Source organism: Schistocerca gregaria, chromosome 2, assembly GCF_023897955.1.
Source record: "Schistocerca gregaria isolate iqSchGreg1 chromosome 2, iqSchGreg1.2, whole genome shotgun sequence".
NCBI classification, from domain to species: Eukaryota; Metazoa; Arthropoda; class Insecta; order Orthoptera; family Acrididae; genus Schistocerca; species Schistocerca gregaria.
The window spans coordinates 33,810,171-33,829,047 of NC_064921.1; the positions used below are offsets into that span (position 1 = coordinate 33,810,171).

At 38.6% G+C, this 18,877-nt stretch overlaps 1 protein-coding gene across 1 annotated transcript in view; it reads left to right on the top strand.

The window, feature by feature from the left end:
- The window catches only part of LOC126336262 (dynein axonemal heavy chain 3), a 1,127,841-nt gene that overhangs the window by 651,736 nt on the left and 457,228 nt on the right, over positions 1-18,877 (top strand). Inside the window, exons 37-38 of the mRNA XM_049999758.1 lie at positions 311-496; positions 18,176-18,402. Coding sequence (XP_049855715.1) covers positions 311-496; positions 18,176-18,402 — 413 coding nt within the window. The remainder of the gene's footprint in view (positions 1-310; positions 497-18,175; positions 18,403-18,877) is intronic.

The following is an 18,877-nucleotide window of genomic DNA, read 5'->3' on the forward strand; positions in this document are numbered from 1 at the left end:
AGCAGACATTTAATAATAATAAAACTAAATAAATACATAAATAAATAATGTTCAGTTTGTAAAATTAGGTGAACATTGCACTCACGCTAAACAAAAGTTTGAATGGTAATATTATGACATGTCAATTTTGTAAGGACTCGAGAAATATAATTCTCAGAATAATTGAAATGATGTATCACTATTTTAGAAATTGTTACGATGTTTCAGGTGAAACTGCTATTTTTCCTGAATTTCTCCTTACATTTTCTTCTCTAAGTAATAAAATCAAATAATTTTGAATTTTAACTTTAATGCTATATGTGTTTTACAGCTTTTTGTTGGAGCAATGGGACCTCCTGGGGGTGGATCAAATGAAATCACGGGACGCTTCATAAGGCATTTGATGTTAATATCCATTGATTCTTTTCCCGACAATACACTTACAAAAATCTTTGGAGCCATTATTGACTGGCATTTCAGCAAAGGATTTGATTCAAATGTTACAAGATTTGGAAAGGTAAATATTAATTGTAATTCTAATTTACTTTTAACTTACATAATATGACAGTAAATCATTAAGACATACTCTATAGAATATAGTCTCCATACACCCACCATAAAACATTTTGTTTCACCTCACCTACGATATCTGAAGTAGTAAATAGTCTTCACAAATTTGCCGCATGCCAAACCCATGAAGACTATTTACAACATATGTGCCAGGAAAGTTTGAAGAGACACATATCTGATGTATATCAAAACTACTTTGAAAAAGTCTGAAATGAGATTGTAAAACATAAAAAGGAAAATATTGTATGTAAGCATATTTCTGGAAATAGCTACTTTATGAGTTAGTATTGAAATAGAATTTTGCAATGGACCATCATAGCACAAGTTGTAGCAAAAAGAATTATCCAGTTTGGCACATCTATATTTCAGAAAGTAATAAACATGTACAATGAATTTGGTTCTCTGATGAACAGTACACTCAAAAAGTTTCCTTTTCATAAGTGTTCAATATGCCCCCTTGAGATGGACAGCATATGTCAATGCCGTATTCAAATTGTTCCCACACTGCAGTGAGCATGTCTTGAATTACATGTTCCAAAGCTCTTGTTATGTGATGTCTCAGTTCATTCATTATTATTGGTGATGGAGGCACATAAAGTTTGTCCTAAGCCCCCACAAGAAATAATCACTTACAGTTTGGTCCCGTGACCTTGGAGGTCCAGTGTAACTGATCCATCGTTCAGTAATCTTAGATTTAAAAATTCCCACACATCCAGATGCCCATGTGGTGGTGTCCCATCCTGTTGGTAAATTAAGTTGTTTGACTCTGTCTCCAACTGTGGGAAAAGAAAGTTCTCAAGCATATCAAGAGATGGGGGAGGATGCAAATTCATATTCTTGAAGAAGAAAGCTTGGTGTCACAAAGAGCCTAGCATCTAGCGAACATAGGTATATCGATTGTTCAAATGATTTTGAAAAGTATCCCTATTGGTTTTTGAAAATTTTTGAACACATTCTAAGTTGATTTCTGAATGAATCATAAGTTGATTTTTGAATGTGTGCATAGTGTATGTGATGGCTCTGCCAGAGTAATCCTCATAGCATCTAGAAATAAACTTTCCTGCATACAAAAGTGGATGGGGTTATACAAGTTGAACAGAATAAAGCCGAATGTGTGATTGCCAACTGCTGTTTGTTTATGTGATTGATTGGGTATGTGAATGATCAGCATTCTTTTAATTACTAGCAAATTCCATAGATTCAGACTACCAGAGTGGAAATAAATGACTACCAGGAATAACAGGTAAAAAAGATTATGTATTATCTTCTAGGTGTATCTACGAAAATGAAATTTTGACAGAAAATTTTTGGTCGGGTCACTAAACTAGAGAGGACAAGTTGTGTAGTCCCTGGCTAGCAGCCGCTTAAGTTACATTGTGGGAGTAGCGTGGAAAACGCTTTGTACAAATGTGTAATAATGTCTAATCAGAGAATAATCGATGGATAATTAAACGGGTGATTCTGGTAGCGTTAGCAGAGTTAACCGGAGAATGAGTTTGGACAATGGTAGGAATAGTTACAGAATTATTGATGAGAATTGTTTGTTAGAATGAGGAAGAAGAAGAAACGGCAACATCACACATATTATGGAAGAATAAGATGATTCCAAATTTATCCAAAAATTTCATACTACGTCTTTTCGATCTCATGCTTGAGAAACTGTAGCGTATGAATGAAATGTGAAACTATTACCTAACATAAGGCTTTGGTCTTGTTGTAGGCCAGATGGGCATTTTATATTGGTACTTTGTGAGTTATTCTGTCATATTATAAAAATGACCATTATTACCAAAACAGTCTCGCTTATTTGGTGTGTGTTACAATTGCTGCAGTATTAGAAAGGCTTCATTTCTTTTATCTAGCAGACAGTGACAAAATAGACATAATCAGATTGAGAAACCACACCAGTCTTGGGTACTAGTTGTATTAACAGCTTTTTGAGTATTAGACAACGACGTTTTGATGATGAAGTAACAGGTTCTTTCGCAGGAAGGAAAGCACGCCATGTAAAGCTATAGCAATACTAGAGAGAAAAAAAACGCTAGGATTTAAGCACTGAAGAAATGTGTACTGTCTGGATTGTCTCATGCCTTTACTCATTTTATGTATCCAATATTTAATTTTCTGTCTCACAGAACAGCAAGTTATTAGCTAATAGACAATAAAGAGTCCAAATTTTCTGAAGAGTTCTTATTCTTCTGTTTACAAATAATCCCATCCAGTATTAATTGCTGCATTTAAATAGCATATTTTCATCTTCTAGCATGTATGGCATTATGCCATAATAAAGAACTCAATATGAGATAATACTGTACTGGTACTCCAAGAAAATTTACATCCCGAAAACCACACTGAAGAACTTAATATCAGGTCAAGGCCTACTTCGTTGCCAGTCTGGACATACAAATGTGCAGTTTAAGACAAATTATGCATTTTTGTATGGTTCACAAAATTCCGATGCTCTTGGAGTATCCTCTGACGTCTTGTTTCTTTTATGACATAATGTAAGATCTTTTAATGTTTTACACATATGGGCTGCACAATCGCGGTGACGCCTCTTATCTGCCGCTCCCTAGCAACTGCTGGAAGAAATCTATTTCTAACAGATCATGGGAAAATATTGTGAATTGTGGTTTGAAAACCATTATTTTCAAAGTAAATTTCCTTTTACGCAAGATGAACTTTGTGCAGAGTGTATGATGAATTTCTTTAATCACGGAGAATTTTACTCTCATTTAAAAATCAACTCCTTGACAATCAATTTGGAAGAATTTCGAGGCCAGAAGATGAGTGATTTGTGACAGTATGGAACATTTTACTGGCACATTTGTGTGATATATCTCAAAGTGTAAAAGTGCATAAAAGATCAACATTACATGTGAAAGCTTAGCTTCTCTCACAGCTTACGAATCTTAGAGACCAATACTATATCTGAAAGCTTTTCTTTTCTTGTAGCATCACTATGTATATTAACTTTACCTATTTGTGTGTTTGCACTACTTTACAGTGATGTTGCTATGGGCTGACTACATCATGTTTCCTTTGCTCTGAATATCCGCTGCCATCGGCTGGCAAGGACACATGGCATGAGCTATGACTGGCTTGCAAAAGCACATCACAATCTCAATTTCAACGCTTTGGAGAGTAATATGCGGTCTTTGGTGGAATGCGAATTTATACTTTCATAATATGAAAATATGCAGTGTACATGTTGCTGCACATCAAAGAACTTTCCAAAACATGTTTTTCCCCCCTGAGTTTCATTTTCTAAAGTGCTGGGAAATCCTAAGCTGCTGTATAAAACCATAACCATTCAAATGATTCATAAGTTTTACAGTTCCGAGGGAAAGTATACTGTCACTTAACATGGAAAAAGTGTATTTTCATCTGGGAGAAATTGTATTTTTAACTGGGAGATCTGGAGAAAATCCAGGAATTTCTTTTTTTGGTCCATGTATATATCCTGAAAAACTTCTTTGCCACCAATCCCTACAGTCAAACCCAACCTAATCTCAACATTACATTAGGCCTCTTCCAGTTGGTACCATCACTCCCCCTCCCCGCAACCACACTAGCTGCTGGTCACATTCCAGGTTTTCTAACTTGGCTCACCATTCTCCCCTAGGCCCCTTCCTTAGAACACCAACCTTTCAGCAGAAGAAAGAATACCCTTACACAACCTTAGAACAAATCCATACCTAATCAGGTATCAATCTCAATTGTTATGAATCACAGTAACCACTTTCAGAAGGCCTCTGCCAATTATCTAACTTCTGGACAATGGCTTCCACCCACCAACCACCAACAGTACATGCATTTAGACAGCTACCATCTGATCCACACATCCCATATAACCAGGCCACCCAGGGCTGCTTATCTGCAGTGACAAAAACTCCCAGACCTAACACACAAACAGATCTCCTGTGCCATATATATTCGGAGACTAACATCTAGTCCTTGTATATATTTATACAAGGCCCACCACAGTCACATGCTGGCAAATACATCAGTCCCCTTTTGAAGAGTGAGTCGGCACATCTTCCGTGCCCAGTTCATAGTCAGTTCAGAGTTGACCATATCTTGTGGGATTGGTCAAACTTGGAAACTGCCTCAGTAATACAAGGCATTAGGTGGCAAGTTGTTGGAGCATTTTGGAGCCATTCTCTTCTCTGAGATTAGATGTCAGTCCCAGTGATGCTGTTGAGAGTAAGAGGAGGATGTCTTGAACGAAGCCTCTTGATACTCAGATCAGGTATATCGATGTTTACCGGTAGTTCAGGGTTTGCTTCAATATTGTTGTATTCCCTGACCAAGGATGCTTCTTGTTGTATTTTTAGGGGTGATATATGACAGGACAGGTAGCCATATGTTAGGTGTAGACCTAACGGTTCCTGAAATAATGCATGTGGTGTTGTTGAGATCGACATTGATTTTGTTCACATGACTACTGTTTAGCCATACTGGTGCACAGTACTCAGCCGCAGAGTATACCAGGCTCAGTCACAGACATCCTCAGAGTTGTTGCTGTTGATCCCCAGGTGGTTCTGCAGAGTTTATGGATGCAGTTGTTTCTTGTTCTCACCTTGGCAGCTGCTTTTGTAAGGTGTGATTTAATGATAAGGTTCTGTCTAATGTAACCCCTAGGTACCTTGGCTCCTTGTTGCGGTAGAGGCATGCGTCGTCAAGGTATACTTCCAGAGCTCTGTCGGCTTCTCTGTTATTGAGGTGGAAGCAAGTTACTTCTGTCTTTGTGGCATTAGGCCTAAGCCTCCATTTACAGAAGTATGCTGCCAGGGCAGACTGATCGGATGTAAAGGTTTCTTCCATTGTATCAAAATAGGTGTGCCTTGTTTCAGTGGCCCAGTCATAAGCATAACCAAATTTCCTACAAGCTGTGTCTGGCATGTCAGCAATGTATAGGCTAAAAAGCAGTGGGGCTAACACCAAGTCTTGATGTAAACCATTTTCAAGCAATTTCTGGCTACTGACTTTGTTTCCCATGATGACCTGGAATCCTCTGTTACCGGTAAGCTTCGTCCCTTTTTGACGGGGAATTATTGTCATCAGTTTATAGCATAGGCCTTGTCTCCAGACAGTATCATAGGCTGCTGACAAGTCAATGAAAGCCACAGATGTTTTTAATTTCTTTTGGAATCCCACTTCAATAAGTGTTGTAAGGGCCAGGACTTAGTCTGTACAGCTTCGGTTGCGACAAAAGCCGGCTTGTTCTATTGGGATGGCTGTGAGTATTGTCTGACCGATCCTGTTAATTAGTACTCATTCCAGAAGTTTGTACACCATGCTAAGCTGTGCTATGGGCTGGTAGTTTTGTGGAAGATTTCCTGGTTTACCTGGCTTTAGGAGGGCAATTATCTTGGCACGTTTACGTTCTTGGGGTATGTTTCCTGCCTTCAGTGGTGATGTGAAGAACTTTGCTGACCTTATTTCTGTATATTTGCCAGACTTGATAAGAAACTCTGGGAGGATGTCATCTAAGCCTGGGGGCTTTCCTTGGTTTAGTGTCCTTCATTGCTGACGAGATCTCTTTGGCGATGATGTCACATGAATATTTAGTGTCAACACTGGCTGTTGCTTTTAGCTTTCTCAGTTCATGTTTAATGCATATTGTGGTCTCTTGGTGGTTTATCCTTTTAGATTTTTTCTTCTTCTTCTTCTTCTTCTCGAGTGATACGGGTGGCTCCTCACAGTTTTTGAAGCAGGGACCATGCTTTTTTGCTGGATAATTTAAATTCCACAGCCTGAGCAGTTTCCATCCATTCTGTTGTCATGCAGTATCAAGGCTGTGTTTGAGTTCATCTCCTATTTCTCTGTCACTGCTGCTTTGGTAATCATTATACAGTTCCTCACGTTTCTCGCCCCAGCCTGGAATGTATTCTTTGTAGTATCCTCTAGGTATGTGCTTTTTTGCTGTGCTGATGACTGCTCACATTAACCATTTATAGCTATCAGCAGATGGAGGGATCCATCCCAGGCATTTATCGAGGTCTTCAGAGTAAGCTCTCCAATCCACTTCTTGTATATTCCATTTGGGTCAAGGAGTTGAGGCTATCAATGGAATTCTTGTGCTGATATTTACTAGGAATTGACTGTGTTGACTGTGAGGAAAATCTGGCAAAAGATTTCGGCTTGTGTTGTGTTGACCAGCTGGTGATTTTCATCAGCTGTGACAAAGCATAAGTTTGGGTCATAGTCTCATTTCTAAGCTGCTGATCTGTAGCATTGAAAATGAGGTGTATGTTGTTTTCTTCTCCCCTGTTTGCTAAGGCTTCACCATTGGTATCAGTTGTTCTGTATCGTCATTGCATGTGGTGGCTGTTAGAGTCCCCTACAAAGACTGCGGGATGGCAGTGTGATTGGAGAACATCTGCTGGCCATGCGGATCCTGGTGGTTTGTAAATGTTACTTATGACCAGTTCACCTATTTTGATTATCACAGAGTGGATATTGTCATTTGTGGAAGTGGATAGCATGTGAGCATTTTCTGTTTTATTTTTGACGTATGTGGCAACTCCATACACATCGTGCTATGTTGCACCAATGACATCGAATCCTGATATTTTTCCTCTGGAACATAGTTGATCTTCATTATCTGTGTGTGTTTCCTGCAGAGCAACCATGTCAATGTTGTGATTAGTCAATAGCTGTTGAAGAATTTGGCATTTGGTTTTACTAATGCCCTCAATGTTCTATTGGCATATTTTAATACTTGTTCCAAGTTTCCTAGATGCTTGGCCCTGAGAAGGGCTTTCGATGTGATTATGAGTCATTTCCTTACTTCTCAAATAGCCAGAGGATCTAGAAAGATTGTCTGGCTGCCAGTTTTGTTGCCTTCTTAGCACCACCCAGGGGTCATGTGTGGGATAAGTTTCAGGTTTACACCCAGGATGTGAAGCAACATTGACTATAAGGTGAACATCAACAAAAGCAAAACGAGGATAATGGAATGTAGTCTAACTAAATCAGGCGACGCTGAGTGAATTAGATTAGGAAATGAGACATTTAAAGTAGTAGACAAGTTTTGATATTTGGGGAGCAAAATAACTGATCATGGTTGAAGTAAGGACGATATAAAATGTAGACTGACAATGGCAAGAAAAGCATTTCTGAAGAAGAGAAATTTTTTAACATCAAGTATATTGTGAATTGTGATTTATTAGTCTCATAACATACACTTACAAATCATGTGATTATGGTACAGGAGACATGTCAAAGTGTCAGGAAGTATTTTTTTTTTGTAGTGTAACCATGTACGGATGTGAAACGTGCATGATAAATAGTTTAGACAAGAAGAGAATAGAAGAATTTTAAATGTGGTACTACAGAAGAATGTTGAAGATTAGATGGTAGGTCATGTAACTAATGAGGAGGTACTGAATAGAATTGGGGAGAAGAGGTATTTGTGGCACAATTTGTCTAGAAGAAGGGATCGGTTGGTAGGACATGTTCTGAGGCATCAAGGGATCACCAATTTAGTATTGGGAGGGTAATGTGGAGGGTAAAAATTGTAGAGGGAGATCAAAAGATGAAAAAACTAAGCAGATTCAGAAGGATGTGGGTGCAGTAGTTACTTGGAATGAAGAAGCTTGCAGAGTATGTAGTAGCATGGAGAGCTGCATCAAACCAGTCTCTGGACTGAAGACAACAACAGACAGGTTTATCCTACCCCATCATAGGTCGGGCCACCTGTGAAACGAGCCATGTCATATACCAGCTTTGCTGCAGTCATTGCACAGCTTTTTCTATTTTAATGACCACCAACCAGCTGTTCATCAGGATAATGGCCACCATCAAACTATGACCAAGAGCAAAATAGACCATCCTGTGGCACAACATGCAGCTGGTGCAACATGCAGCTGAGCAAAACATGCTCAATTTCAATGGCTGCTTCAGTAACTGAGCCATCTGGATCCTTCCTTCCACGATGAGATTTTCTGAACTGCACAGGTGGGAGTTATCCTTACTACACATTCTCTGCTCCTGAAATTATCCTAGTCATAAAATACTGTCCCAGTTTCCCGCAACCGACAGTTTTCCACTCTGTCTGTCCCACCACCTCCTCCCTCTTCTTGTCTCCCACCATATTTGTGTATTTCCCTATGCCAACACTCCTGGCCATCTTTCCCCACTCCTCTCCTTTTTTGCTCCCTGTTCCCCCCTACCTCTGAGGCCCACAGTATCCGAATGCTGCACCTATTGGCTGTCTATTTCCTGCACAGCCTGCCAGACAGCACTCCTCTCTGCCCCCACCTATCCATTCCTTTCCCCACTCCCCCTATATTGCTGCTCCCATTGTACCTGACAGTTGTTTTACAGTCCGAGCTGCTGGAGATGGTAGTCATGTATGTGTGAGGTGTCTTATGTGAATGAAAGTGTGTACATTTCATTTTCCAATGATGGTTGTAGCCAAAATCTGATATGTACAAGTGTTTTTGTTGTGCCTGTCTGCAACTTTACAGCACATAACAATCATTTACTTACATTGTTGGTATTCCGACTTGTAGTTTCCATTGTTTGAAGTTACTTAATCAATTTCTTAATGAATACAATCAAATTTCGATAACAAGCTCTTTAAGTTTTAGTTATTATTTAAAAAAAATGAAGTTATGTGATTAACTTTTAATGGAAATAGTCAAATGCTGAAAATATAATGTAATTCAGCAGGTGAACGCACATGCAGAGGTTTTAGAGTTTGCAAGGTCTCAGAGCCATTGGCTCCTTCTTCTGGCAAGGGTTTAAGGTGAAGGAATAGATGTGAAGGAATAGAATTGATGAGATTTATGAAAAGGGATGGAGATGGAAAAGTTATCCAGAACCCCAGATCAGGAGGTTCTTATGGATGGCATGAGAAGGCTGTTGTATGAGGTGATGGTGAGGTGGCCAAATGCTTCCATTGTGATCAGATGCAGTTTGAATGACAAGAATGAAGTAGTAGAGTGCCTCTTTGTGAAGAACCAGGAGTAGCAAGAGAATTGAAGGCCCTGGCATATCACAATCTTGGCTACAGTGTAAATTGCTTGCCGAACTTTGAGCTTGAGGCAAAGGAGGAGAGCAAGCTGAGAAAAGACATATTCATTGCCACCAAAAGACCCCATTGCCACCATATAAGTTGACGATCAGTGTTTTTCAGGATGGTCATGTTATGGTGTGAAGGGGAGTATTGGTCCCTATCCTCATTATGTTAAATTTAATGTAGTTGTTGTATACTTTTTTCTCAGGAACTGTTGGAGATGATAAGACAAAACTTTGCCAGCATATAGTGTTGTATCATATACATGCACTGATCGCTATCAAGTGTCACTCTTTGTTATGAATGGAGATACAAATTTTAGTTAAGGTCTTAAAAATTATGTACTTTCTAAATTATTTTTAATCATGAAACTATGAGTGCTATCTCTGCCATTGTTGACCTACGTAAATATAATATCACGTTCAGTAAGAGGTTCAAGTTTAAAAGATATAGCTTAAGTAGTTTCTGAGGTAATGGGAGAAATTTGAAAAATTTCATTTGTAATTTGTAGTAAAGGAAAACTCACTATTGAATGAAGAGGCACCATAAAGATCTTCAGCGTTGTAATCTTTTTTTAGGATCAACGAAATCCAGTCTCTTTCTTTGTCACTGCTTCTGTTGTCTTTCTAATCATAATTTCTGATGTAAATAAAATAGAAAGAAACTTCCACATGGGAAAAATATATTAAAAACAAAGATTCCAAGACTTACCAAGCGGGAAAGCGCCGGTAGACTGGCAAAATGAAAAAACACACAAACACACACACAAAATTTCGAGCTTTCACAACCAGCGAAGCTTGTCTCTGTATATGTATGGATGGATATATGTGTGTGTGTGTGTGTGTGTGTGTGTGTGTGTGTGTGTGTGTGTGTGTGTGTGTGTTCGCGCGAGCGCGAGTATATACTTATTCTTTTTTCCCCCTAAGGTAAGTCTTTCAGCTCCCGGGATTGGAATGACTCCTTACCCTCTCCCTTAAAACCCACATCCTTTCATCTTTCCTTCTCCTTCCCTCTTTCCTGACGAAGCAACCGCCGGCTGCAAAAGCTCGAAATTTTGTGTGTGTGTTTGTGTGTTTTTTTATTGTGCCTGTCTACCGGCACTTTCCCGCTTGGTAAGTCTTGGAATCTTTATTTTTAATATAATCATAATTTATGCTTCGGAGACTATGTCTGTTCATTTTTCTTATGATTGCTTCTGTATTGTGGCCAGACTTAATTCAAGATTTCTTCAGAACCTTTTTTTCTGCCTGAATTTTCATAATTTAAGGTGATCACAGCAGCACTGACTGCATTCTTCAGCATTTTCAAGCCCACAATATATGTTTTATATAACGTTGTCGAGAGAGTCATTTACGTTTTGAATGTTTCCAGTGAGGCATTTCTTCAGAAGATCTGGATGTGCTAGACCTGCACATACTGGCTTTGTTACTCTGCAATAGCTTCAGGGGTTGCATTTCTATGGATATATTCGTTTCCTGCTGCCTCAGCTTTGCAGTATTTACACCAATCACTTGAACACAAGCTGTACAGTGGCATCTCATCACTTGATGTTGTATGAAAAAGTGTTTCCTGTACTGCTTTTCTAGGTTGTTTTTATTCTTTCTAATGGCTTGGTCATAGCATTCCCTTTGATGGTTAATTGTTTCCTCAGTCAAACATCCACTAACAGTCTTGTAATCTTGAAACTTTTTGCTAGAAAAGTTCTGCCTAATTTTACATAGTTGGTTACCCATTCATTTTGGCTCATGACAGACACATTCTAACTTTTGCACTGGTTGGTCATCATAGGGCCTGCTGTCAATTATTGATTTGAATAAACTGGAGTCACCATCACTAATGAATTTAGCATAGCGAACCAGACGTTGTTCTTCAGAGCACTGAAAGTTCTTCATGACTGAAATACTTTCCATTCCTCCACTGTATCCTTCATAAATTTTCTGACAGTTGTGTTCATGCAGTTCTTTCTGTTCAGTATTGGTACCCACTTTCGTGCCTACATGGCTATGTTTTGACAATACTTGAACATCAAGCACCTTCACAGTATCAATACTTATGGCATTCGCACCAGTACTTTTAGACTGATGGCCACTTTACTGTCACAGTCCTCACCATGCTATGCAAATGTCATTGTTAATGTCATTTTCTTCAACTGCTTCCACTGTTGCAGATTTCACTGATTATTCTGCAATTACTTTTACTGTTCCCCATATCTTTTACTGTTTCTGTGTATCATGAAATGTTAGTAGTGGACATGACAGATTCATCAAGCATTTTCCTGCCCTAGGGCCTTTATTGATGTGTCTCAACGATAGAGTCTGCAGCTCGCGGTCGCGTTCTCACTTCCCGAGCACAGGGTCCTGGGTTCGATTCCCAGTGGGGTCACGTATTTTCATATGCCTTGAGATGACTGGGTGTTTGTGTTGTCATCCTCATTTCATCATCATCCATGAAAGTGGTGAGATTGGACTGAGAAAAGGTTGGGAATTTGTACAGGTGCTGATAACCGTGCAGTTGAGCGCCCCACAAACCAACTTACTCTTGTCTGACAGATAGCATAGTAAGGAATCCAAATTGTTCAAAATTTGCTATTGGGGATCTATAAACAGTTACAATCAAGTGTGGACTATTTTTCAGTATTAATTCACGAGCACACACATCTATGTTGTGATGACTACAAATCTACTTGCCTCAATGTCTTTGAACTTGTGTGCCTTATTAATATAGGTAAAAACTCCTCCTTTTCCTTTATTTACATTACAGTTAAAATTCTTATTTTTTCACAACACGTTTCACAAATTTGGTATTTAATTAACCAGTATTCATTACATTAATGTCATTCTCCTTAACACGTGAGCTGTATCTTATACTACTCCAAAACAGTTTGCATCGAATAAGACATTTGAGAAATTTCAAGTGAATGAATGTGGACGAAGAGCATGTGTGATTAGGCTGATAGGAATAATCATTTTTGTTTTCAAAGTATAATAAGTTGAGTGCTACACTATGTGATCAAAAGTATCCGGACAGCCCCAAAAACATACGTTTTTCATACTAGGTGCACTTTGCTGGCACTACTGCCAGGTACTCCTTATCAGCGACCTCAGTAGTCATTAGACATCATGTGTGAGCTGAATGGGGCACTCTGCAGAGCTCACGGACTTCAAAAGTGGTCAGGTGAATGGCTGTTGCTTGTGTCATACGTCTGTACATGAGATTTCCACACTTGTAAACAACCCTAGGGCCACTGTTTCTGATGTGGTAGTGAAGTGGAAACGTGAAGGGACAATACAGCAGAAAAGCGTACAGGCCGACCTCGCCTGTTAACTGACAGAGACTACTGACAGTTGAAGAGGGTCATAATGTGTAATATGCAGACATCTATCCAGATCATCACACAGGAATTCCAAACTGCTTCAGGCTCCACTGCAAGTACTATGACAGTTAGATGGGAGGTGGGAAAACTTGTATTTCATGGTCGAGCAATTGCTCATAAGCCACACATTACGCTGGTAAATGCCAAATGACACCTTGCTTGGTGTAAGGAGTGTAAACACTGGAGGATTGAACTGTGGAGAAATGTTGTGTGGAGTAACAAATCATGGTACACAATATGGCGATCTGATGGTAGGGTGTGGGTAAGACGAATGGCCAGTGAATGTCATCTGCCAGTGTGTGTAGTGCCAACAGTAAAATTCGGAGTTGGTGGTGTTATGATCGTGTTTTCCATGTAGAGGGCTAACACTCCTTGTTATTTTGTGTGGTACTATCCCAGCACAGGCCTACATTGATGTTTTGAGCACCTTCTTGCTTCCCACTGTGGAAGAGCAATTCGGGGAGGGCGATTGCATCTTTCTACATGATTAAGCACCTGTTAATAATGCACAGCCTGTGGCGGAGTGATTACACGTCAGTAACATCCCTTTAATGGACTGGGCTGCACAGAGTCCTGACCTGAATGCTATAGAACACCCTTGGATGCTTCGGTACACTGATTTTATGCCAAGACTCACCGACTGATATCGATACCTCTCCTCAGTGCAGCACTCTGTGAAGAATGGGCTGCCATTCCCCAAGAAACCTTTCAGCACCTGATTGATTGAACATATGCCTGCAAGAGTGGAAGCTATCACTGAGGCTAAGGGTGGACTAACACCAAATTGATTTCCAACATTAGTGATGGAGGGCGCCACGAAAGTCAGTCAGTTTCAGCAAGGTGTCCAGATTATTTTGATCACATAGTGTATTAGGTCATTGTGAACTTCACTTAAACTCATAACAGTATTTTGGTGGGAACTATGACAAGAAAAGTAGGAGATGTAGATAGAGCACATAGCAGCAGTCATACGTTTAAAAAATTCCTTTAACTACCTCGTGTACCTCGGTAGCAGGTTTGCCCTCCACGCTGTCATAACCTCGAAGTCTGATAGCCTACTAAAATTGATACAACCAAAAATATGTGAGCTGGCGTAATGAAAAGGAGGAGTGACTTACATACTTCCCCGGTTTCATTATTATTTGGCGTACAGAGCCTCTTTCTCTACTCTCTCATCGCTCTTGAAAAACCACAGAATAATTTGCTGTTTATTTTCCATTTTGTTAAAGACTTGAGAAACACAAAGTTATATTCTCATATGGTGAATAAGTTTTTTATTACAAGAACTCATGGCTCCATAGCAACCTCACTTTCTTAACTGCTGGCAGTAAATGATGTACAACAGTTATAAAAACATTTCCCTCTGACCTAAGTCTATAGCCAGTACAAAGTTTATAGCAATATAAAAATAGTTTAATCGTGATGCTCTATGATTGGCGGCTCTTTGTGGCACATGGTGCTGTTTCCATTTCCCCAATATACTACTTGATCTCTTTTTACCTTGTGGTGTCCCTTGGTTCAAATGGCTCTGAGCACTATGGGTGTCCCTTGGATCAACCCCTGGAGCCTCATCTTCAACAGTTCTGTTTGTGCATATTTACCCTTCATAAGATCTGTTCCCAGTTATATTTCTTGATCTGCTATAGTATTCCCACCATATGATCCCTCAGTATCCTTTCTCTTCACATTACCAAACTGTGTTGCTTAAATTCAGCCCTTGTGGTTGTAATCTCCCCTTGTGAATACTGACTTTTCTTTCCATGCTTTTCTTCTTCATGAGCTTTAGTAAGGATATCCAATTTTTCGAAGTAACTGAAAATTGGAGTGGCCCTTGATCAGTATTTTTTAATAATTTTTTCCTATACATACATGAGCAAACTACTGAATAATACTCTCCTTGCATGACTCCCACTTTGTGGCCCATCTAAGAACTTCACCCTTTTAAGGTCCATTCAAAATATAATCAGAACCCACCACCCTTACGTCTTTATGGTGTTGTGTCCACTAATTGTGGGGTTAGTTTCTGCAGTTATCCTTCAATCTAAAATTTCTCTTTAAAATTCTTCTCAAAATCTTTCCAGTTCTGGAATTCGTTCACATTAAAGAGTCTCCATTCTTTGCTTTTTTCTATTAGACTGAGGGATGTATTTTCCCTTCAGCCTTGAAACATGCTAAATTGTTGGAAAGATGACTTAAGTTTATAGACAAAATTCCTCCCATCATCGTTACACATTTTATAGCGTAACTCTGGCTGAGGGCATAGTACTTCTTTTTAATTCTCCTCTGTTTTTAGGTTACGATACCTCAAATTTCTCCTTCAGATTGCTAGTGCAGGTCACACAATCTATATCCTCACTATCTTTACTAGAAGTACTTTCAGTACATTTAACATCTGTGTGGTTAGCAGTCTCTGGTTTCTGCTTAGTAATTTCCTTTAACCTCTCTCTGTATGTTCTCATCTGTGTTCCAAAATTTACAAGTACTGAATGCACCGTTTCTGTTACCCCAGCAGGATTTTGATGGAATTTTTCTTTTCAACTAGGTAATGAAGTGACTGTTACGTTCACCAGTTTCTTTAAAATGTTGATTTCCTCTTTGTTTTTGTAGCTCAGATGCTACATCTGAGAAACACTCTTCCAGTAGTTTTCTTTGGCTATTTGCATCAGATGACACATCCAACACAATTTCCATCTCTTCAGTTTGTGGTACTTCTATAGTCTTGTTAAACTCTTGTTTCAAACATTTGTTATTTCATATAATTTTCTTATGATACTAGTTCTAAATTGTTTAATTTATTATGAATTATATTAATGTCTGGTTTCAACTATGGTTTTTTTCTGTTTTCAACTCTGCAATACGCTCTTCCAGTAGTTTGTTGACTACCCGTGAGTTTTATTATGTTGGTTAGAAACCTCAGAGGCAGATGACTAGTTCTCTAATTTTTTTCTGTTGATTGGTTAGTTCTTTATTTAAATTAACCACAGTGAGATTAAACTCTTTATTTTGATTTGCTACCTGCAGGCGTAATTCATTTTTCAGATTTGTCTGAAGGCATAATTCCTTGTTTAAATCTACTAATATTATTTTCATTTTATCTGTGTCTTTACTCACCATATTTATTGTGACTCTTAGGTATGAAATTTGTTCATTTTGTCTCTTCTTGCAATTCCTTGACTGGTTAAGTTTCTCAAACTCATTCACCAGTCATTTAGTTTACACTTCTTCATCCTTGGAATAGCCTTGCAATCATCATGATAGTAGGTGCCAGCTGCAACATCAGTGATTAGTGTCGCTCAGTGATGGCTGCTGATCGCAATGTGGAAACAGATGAGAGGCAGTTCTTGGCACCTTCTGCTGCTGAAAAAATTTGCCTCACCACAAAAAACACGTGGCCTCTAGTTGTTTACCTTTTGGCTATTTCGATTGGAGGCTATTATTTCCAGAAATATTTTTTTTTTTTATTCCTTGTTTCTTTTCAGTTAACTTCCTTTTTTCTTTTGTCTTCTGTTGGATCGCTAGATATAATAGTTCTCTTTCTTGAGAGTTTTTCCTCAAATTCCAGGTGCAGTGGTCATTCTTATAAAAAGTGGAAGGGAAAAAAATCTGTTTCCCTTTCTCCCCCATCCTTTGCTGTGGTGTTAAATGCAATGTGGTTATATTTTGCTGATACATAATATACATTTTCCATCTGTGTTAGATTTTGCTCAACAGAACTCATTAATAAGCCCTATTATTTATGTGATATAACATTCTCCATTGCAAAAAAGGAAAACATTTGGGGGGGGGGGGTGTAGAATGCTTGTCCCAACCATTTTATTACCTTATGAAGTGACCATGAGGCCATTGTAGCAACAATGGTGTCTAAATTGTGTAGGATAGCTAAAACAAATAGGAAGATTCACATTTTTAGATGTAGTGACAGCACTCGAAAAATTTATCTGTGGGCAAGAGCATGCAGTTTATCTGTGACAGAAGGTTAAAGTAACAGTGAACCATGTGATGGGTCATTATGAGATCATGATGAAAGGAACCTACCACGGTACACAGTCATTGTAAAGAAACTTCTAAGGAAACATACACAAAAGATGGTGAATGAAATGCATTCAGCTGTCTAGGAGGCAAGGTATAGCTTTTGGTACTGTGATTATTGTAAAAAAAGACAAACGAACAGTTGGCCATAGAATTTTACTTACTTCATGTCTTAACTCTGAATGAAGCAAGACATAAGTCATGTTCAAAAATGATTTGGACACTGAACTGTGTTTAATGAATTCTAATATTTGATGACTAAGATGACTTACACAAGTTTAAATGTTAATATGAGAAATGGAAAAGTTGTTTTTGTGATAGTTGAAAATATATTGTGATTTAACTCAAAGTATTCGGCGAGTAACCAATCATTTCAAAACTAGAGTCTTTTAAATTCCTATAACCAGCAAGAGTATTCAGAGAAGAAATTTTGGAAGATCGAGCTAGCTGATTATCACGAGAAGACAATGAGCTAGATGCATCAAGTAAGTCAATTAATGAGAGGGAGGTGTGAATTTTGAAAGCAATCCAGTTTCGCACCGCTTCTCGTGTCGTCAAAAACGTTTGTGCATGTGTGTGTGTGTGTGTGTGTGTGTGTGTGTGTGTGTGTGTGTGTGTGTTTATTGATGAAGGCTGTGGCCAAAAGCTATATGTCAGTGTCTTTTAATTGTGCCACTTTTCATCATGACTTGTCTTTTTTACATTAAGAAGCAGTCTTCTTTTCCTACATTCTTGAATTCATGGTTGAGTTAGCTCTCCTTTTACCCGCACCTACCATAGGTCCCTGTAACAAAAAATCATGGTTACTGGTTGGAGGAAAGTATAGGTCACACTTAAAGTATGTACACAAAGGGTAACAGAAGTGATCCATAAAAATTCCATTCAACATCTGTGACCTTACATATCACAGAATCTTAGAACGTGTTTTGAGCTCAACGGTAATGAGCTACCTCAAGTAGAATGCCAACAAATACAGATTTCCGAAACATCAGTCACATGAAACCCAACTCTTAGGTTAAGCTGGTAACAGATTTCATTTCATTGGTAGGACCCTAGGAAAATGCAATCAGTTTAGTTAATGAAGTATCTTAAGTCAAAGAATTTATAGATGTATGATATGGTTATTGTAGTTTCTTGATGAGTATAGTTCATGTGGTAGTGTTTTTATATGTCTTATTTCAAACTTTTTATTACAGAGTCTTGTGGATGCTACAATTGAAGTTTACCATGAAGCGACAACGAATTTTCTCCCAACTCCTACAAAATCTCACTACACATTTAATTTGCGAGATTTTTCACGAGTAATAAGAGGTGTCCTTTTAGTTCCAAGCAGTAACATGTCAGAATCTGATAAGCTCATGCGTTTATGGATACACGAAACATATCGAGTCTTCTACGATCGTCTGGTGGACACAGATGACAGGTGAGATGAATGTAACAACAATCCCTCCAATCACTGTGCAAAAAGAGGTGGTAAAGTTAAAGAACTGTTCCATTAGAGATTCATGGAATCAGCAAAAATCTTTTATCTAAGTGAAATGGACTTTAAAACTGTTAAATTTACCATCATTGTGATTATGGCAAGGAAAACAAGTTGTAGAACATTTAGTATTTGATTTTAACCCTCACGCAGGCGCGCCTATGTATAAAGTGCAGCACTCACAAATAACATTGGTTTGTACTATCCCGTTGTTGTTTTACAATTGTGAGCTCACAACTATTCCTTCATTATTGGTTCAGCTGACATAGTAATAAGTTCTGTTGTCCAAGTGAGCAGCAGTGATACAAAGAAAATAGTGAGCTAGGTGAGAATAAAATCTATGATCATTGCAAGGAAACAATCCAGGTGCAGAGCTAACACCACAGTCCCAAAATGAGGCAGTTATCTACAAGATAAT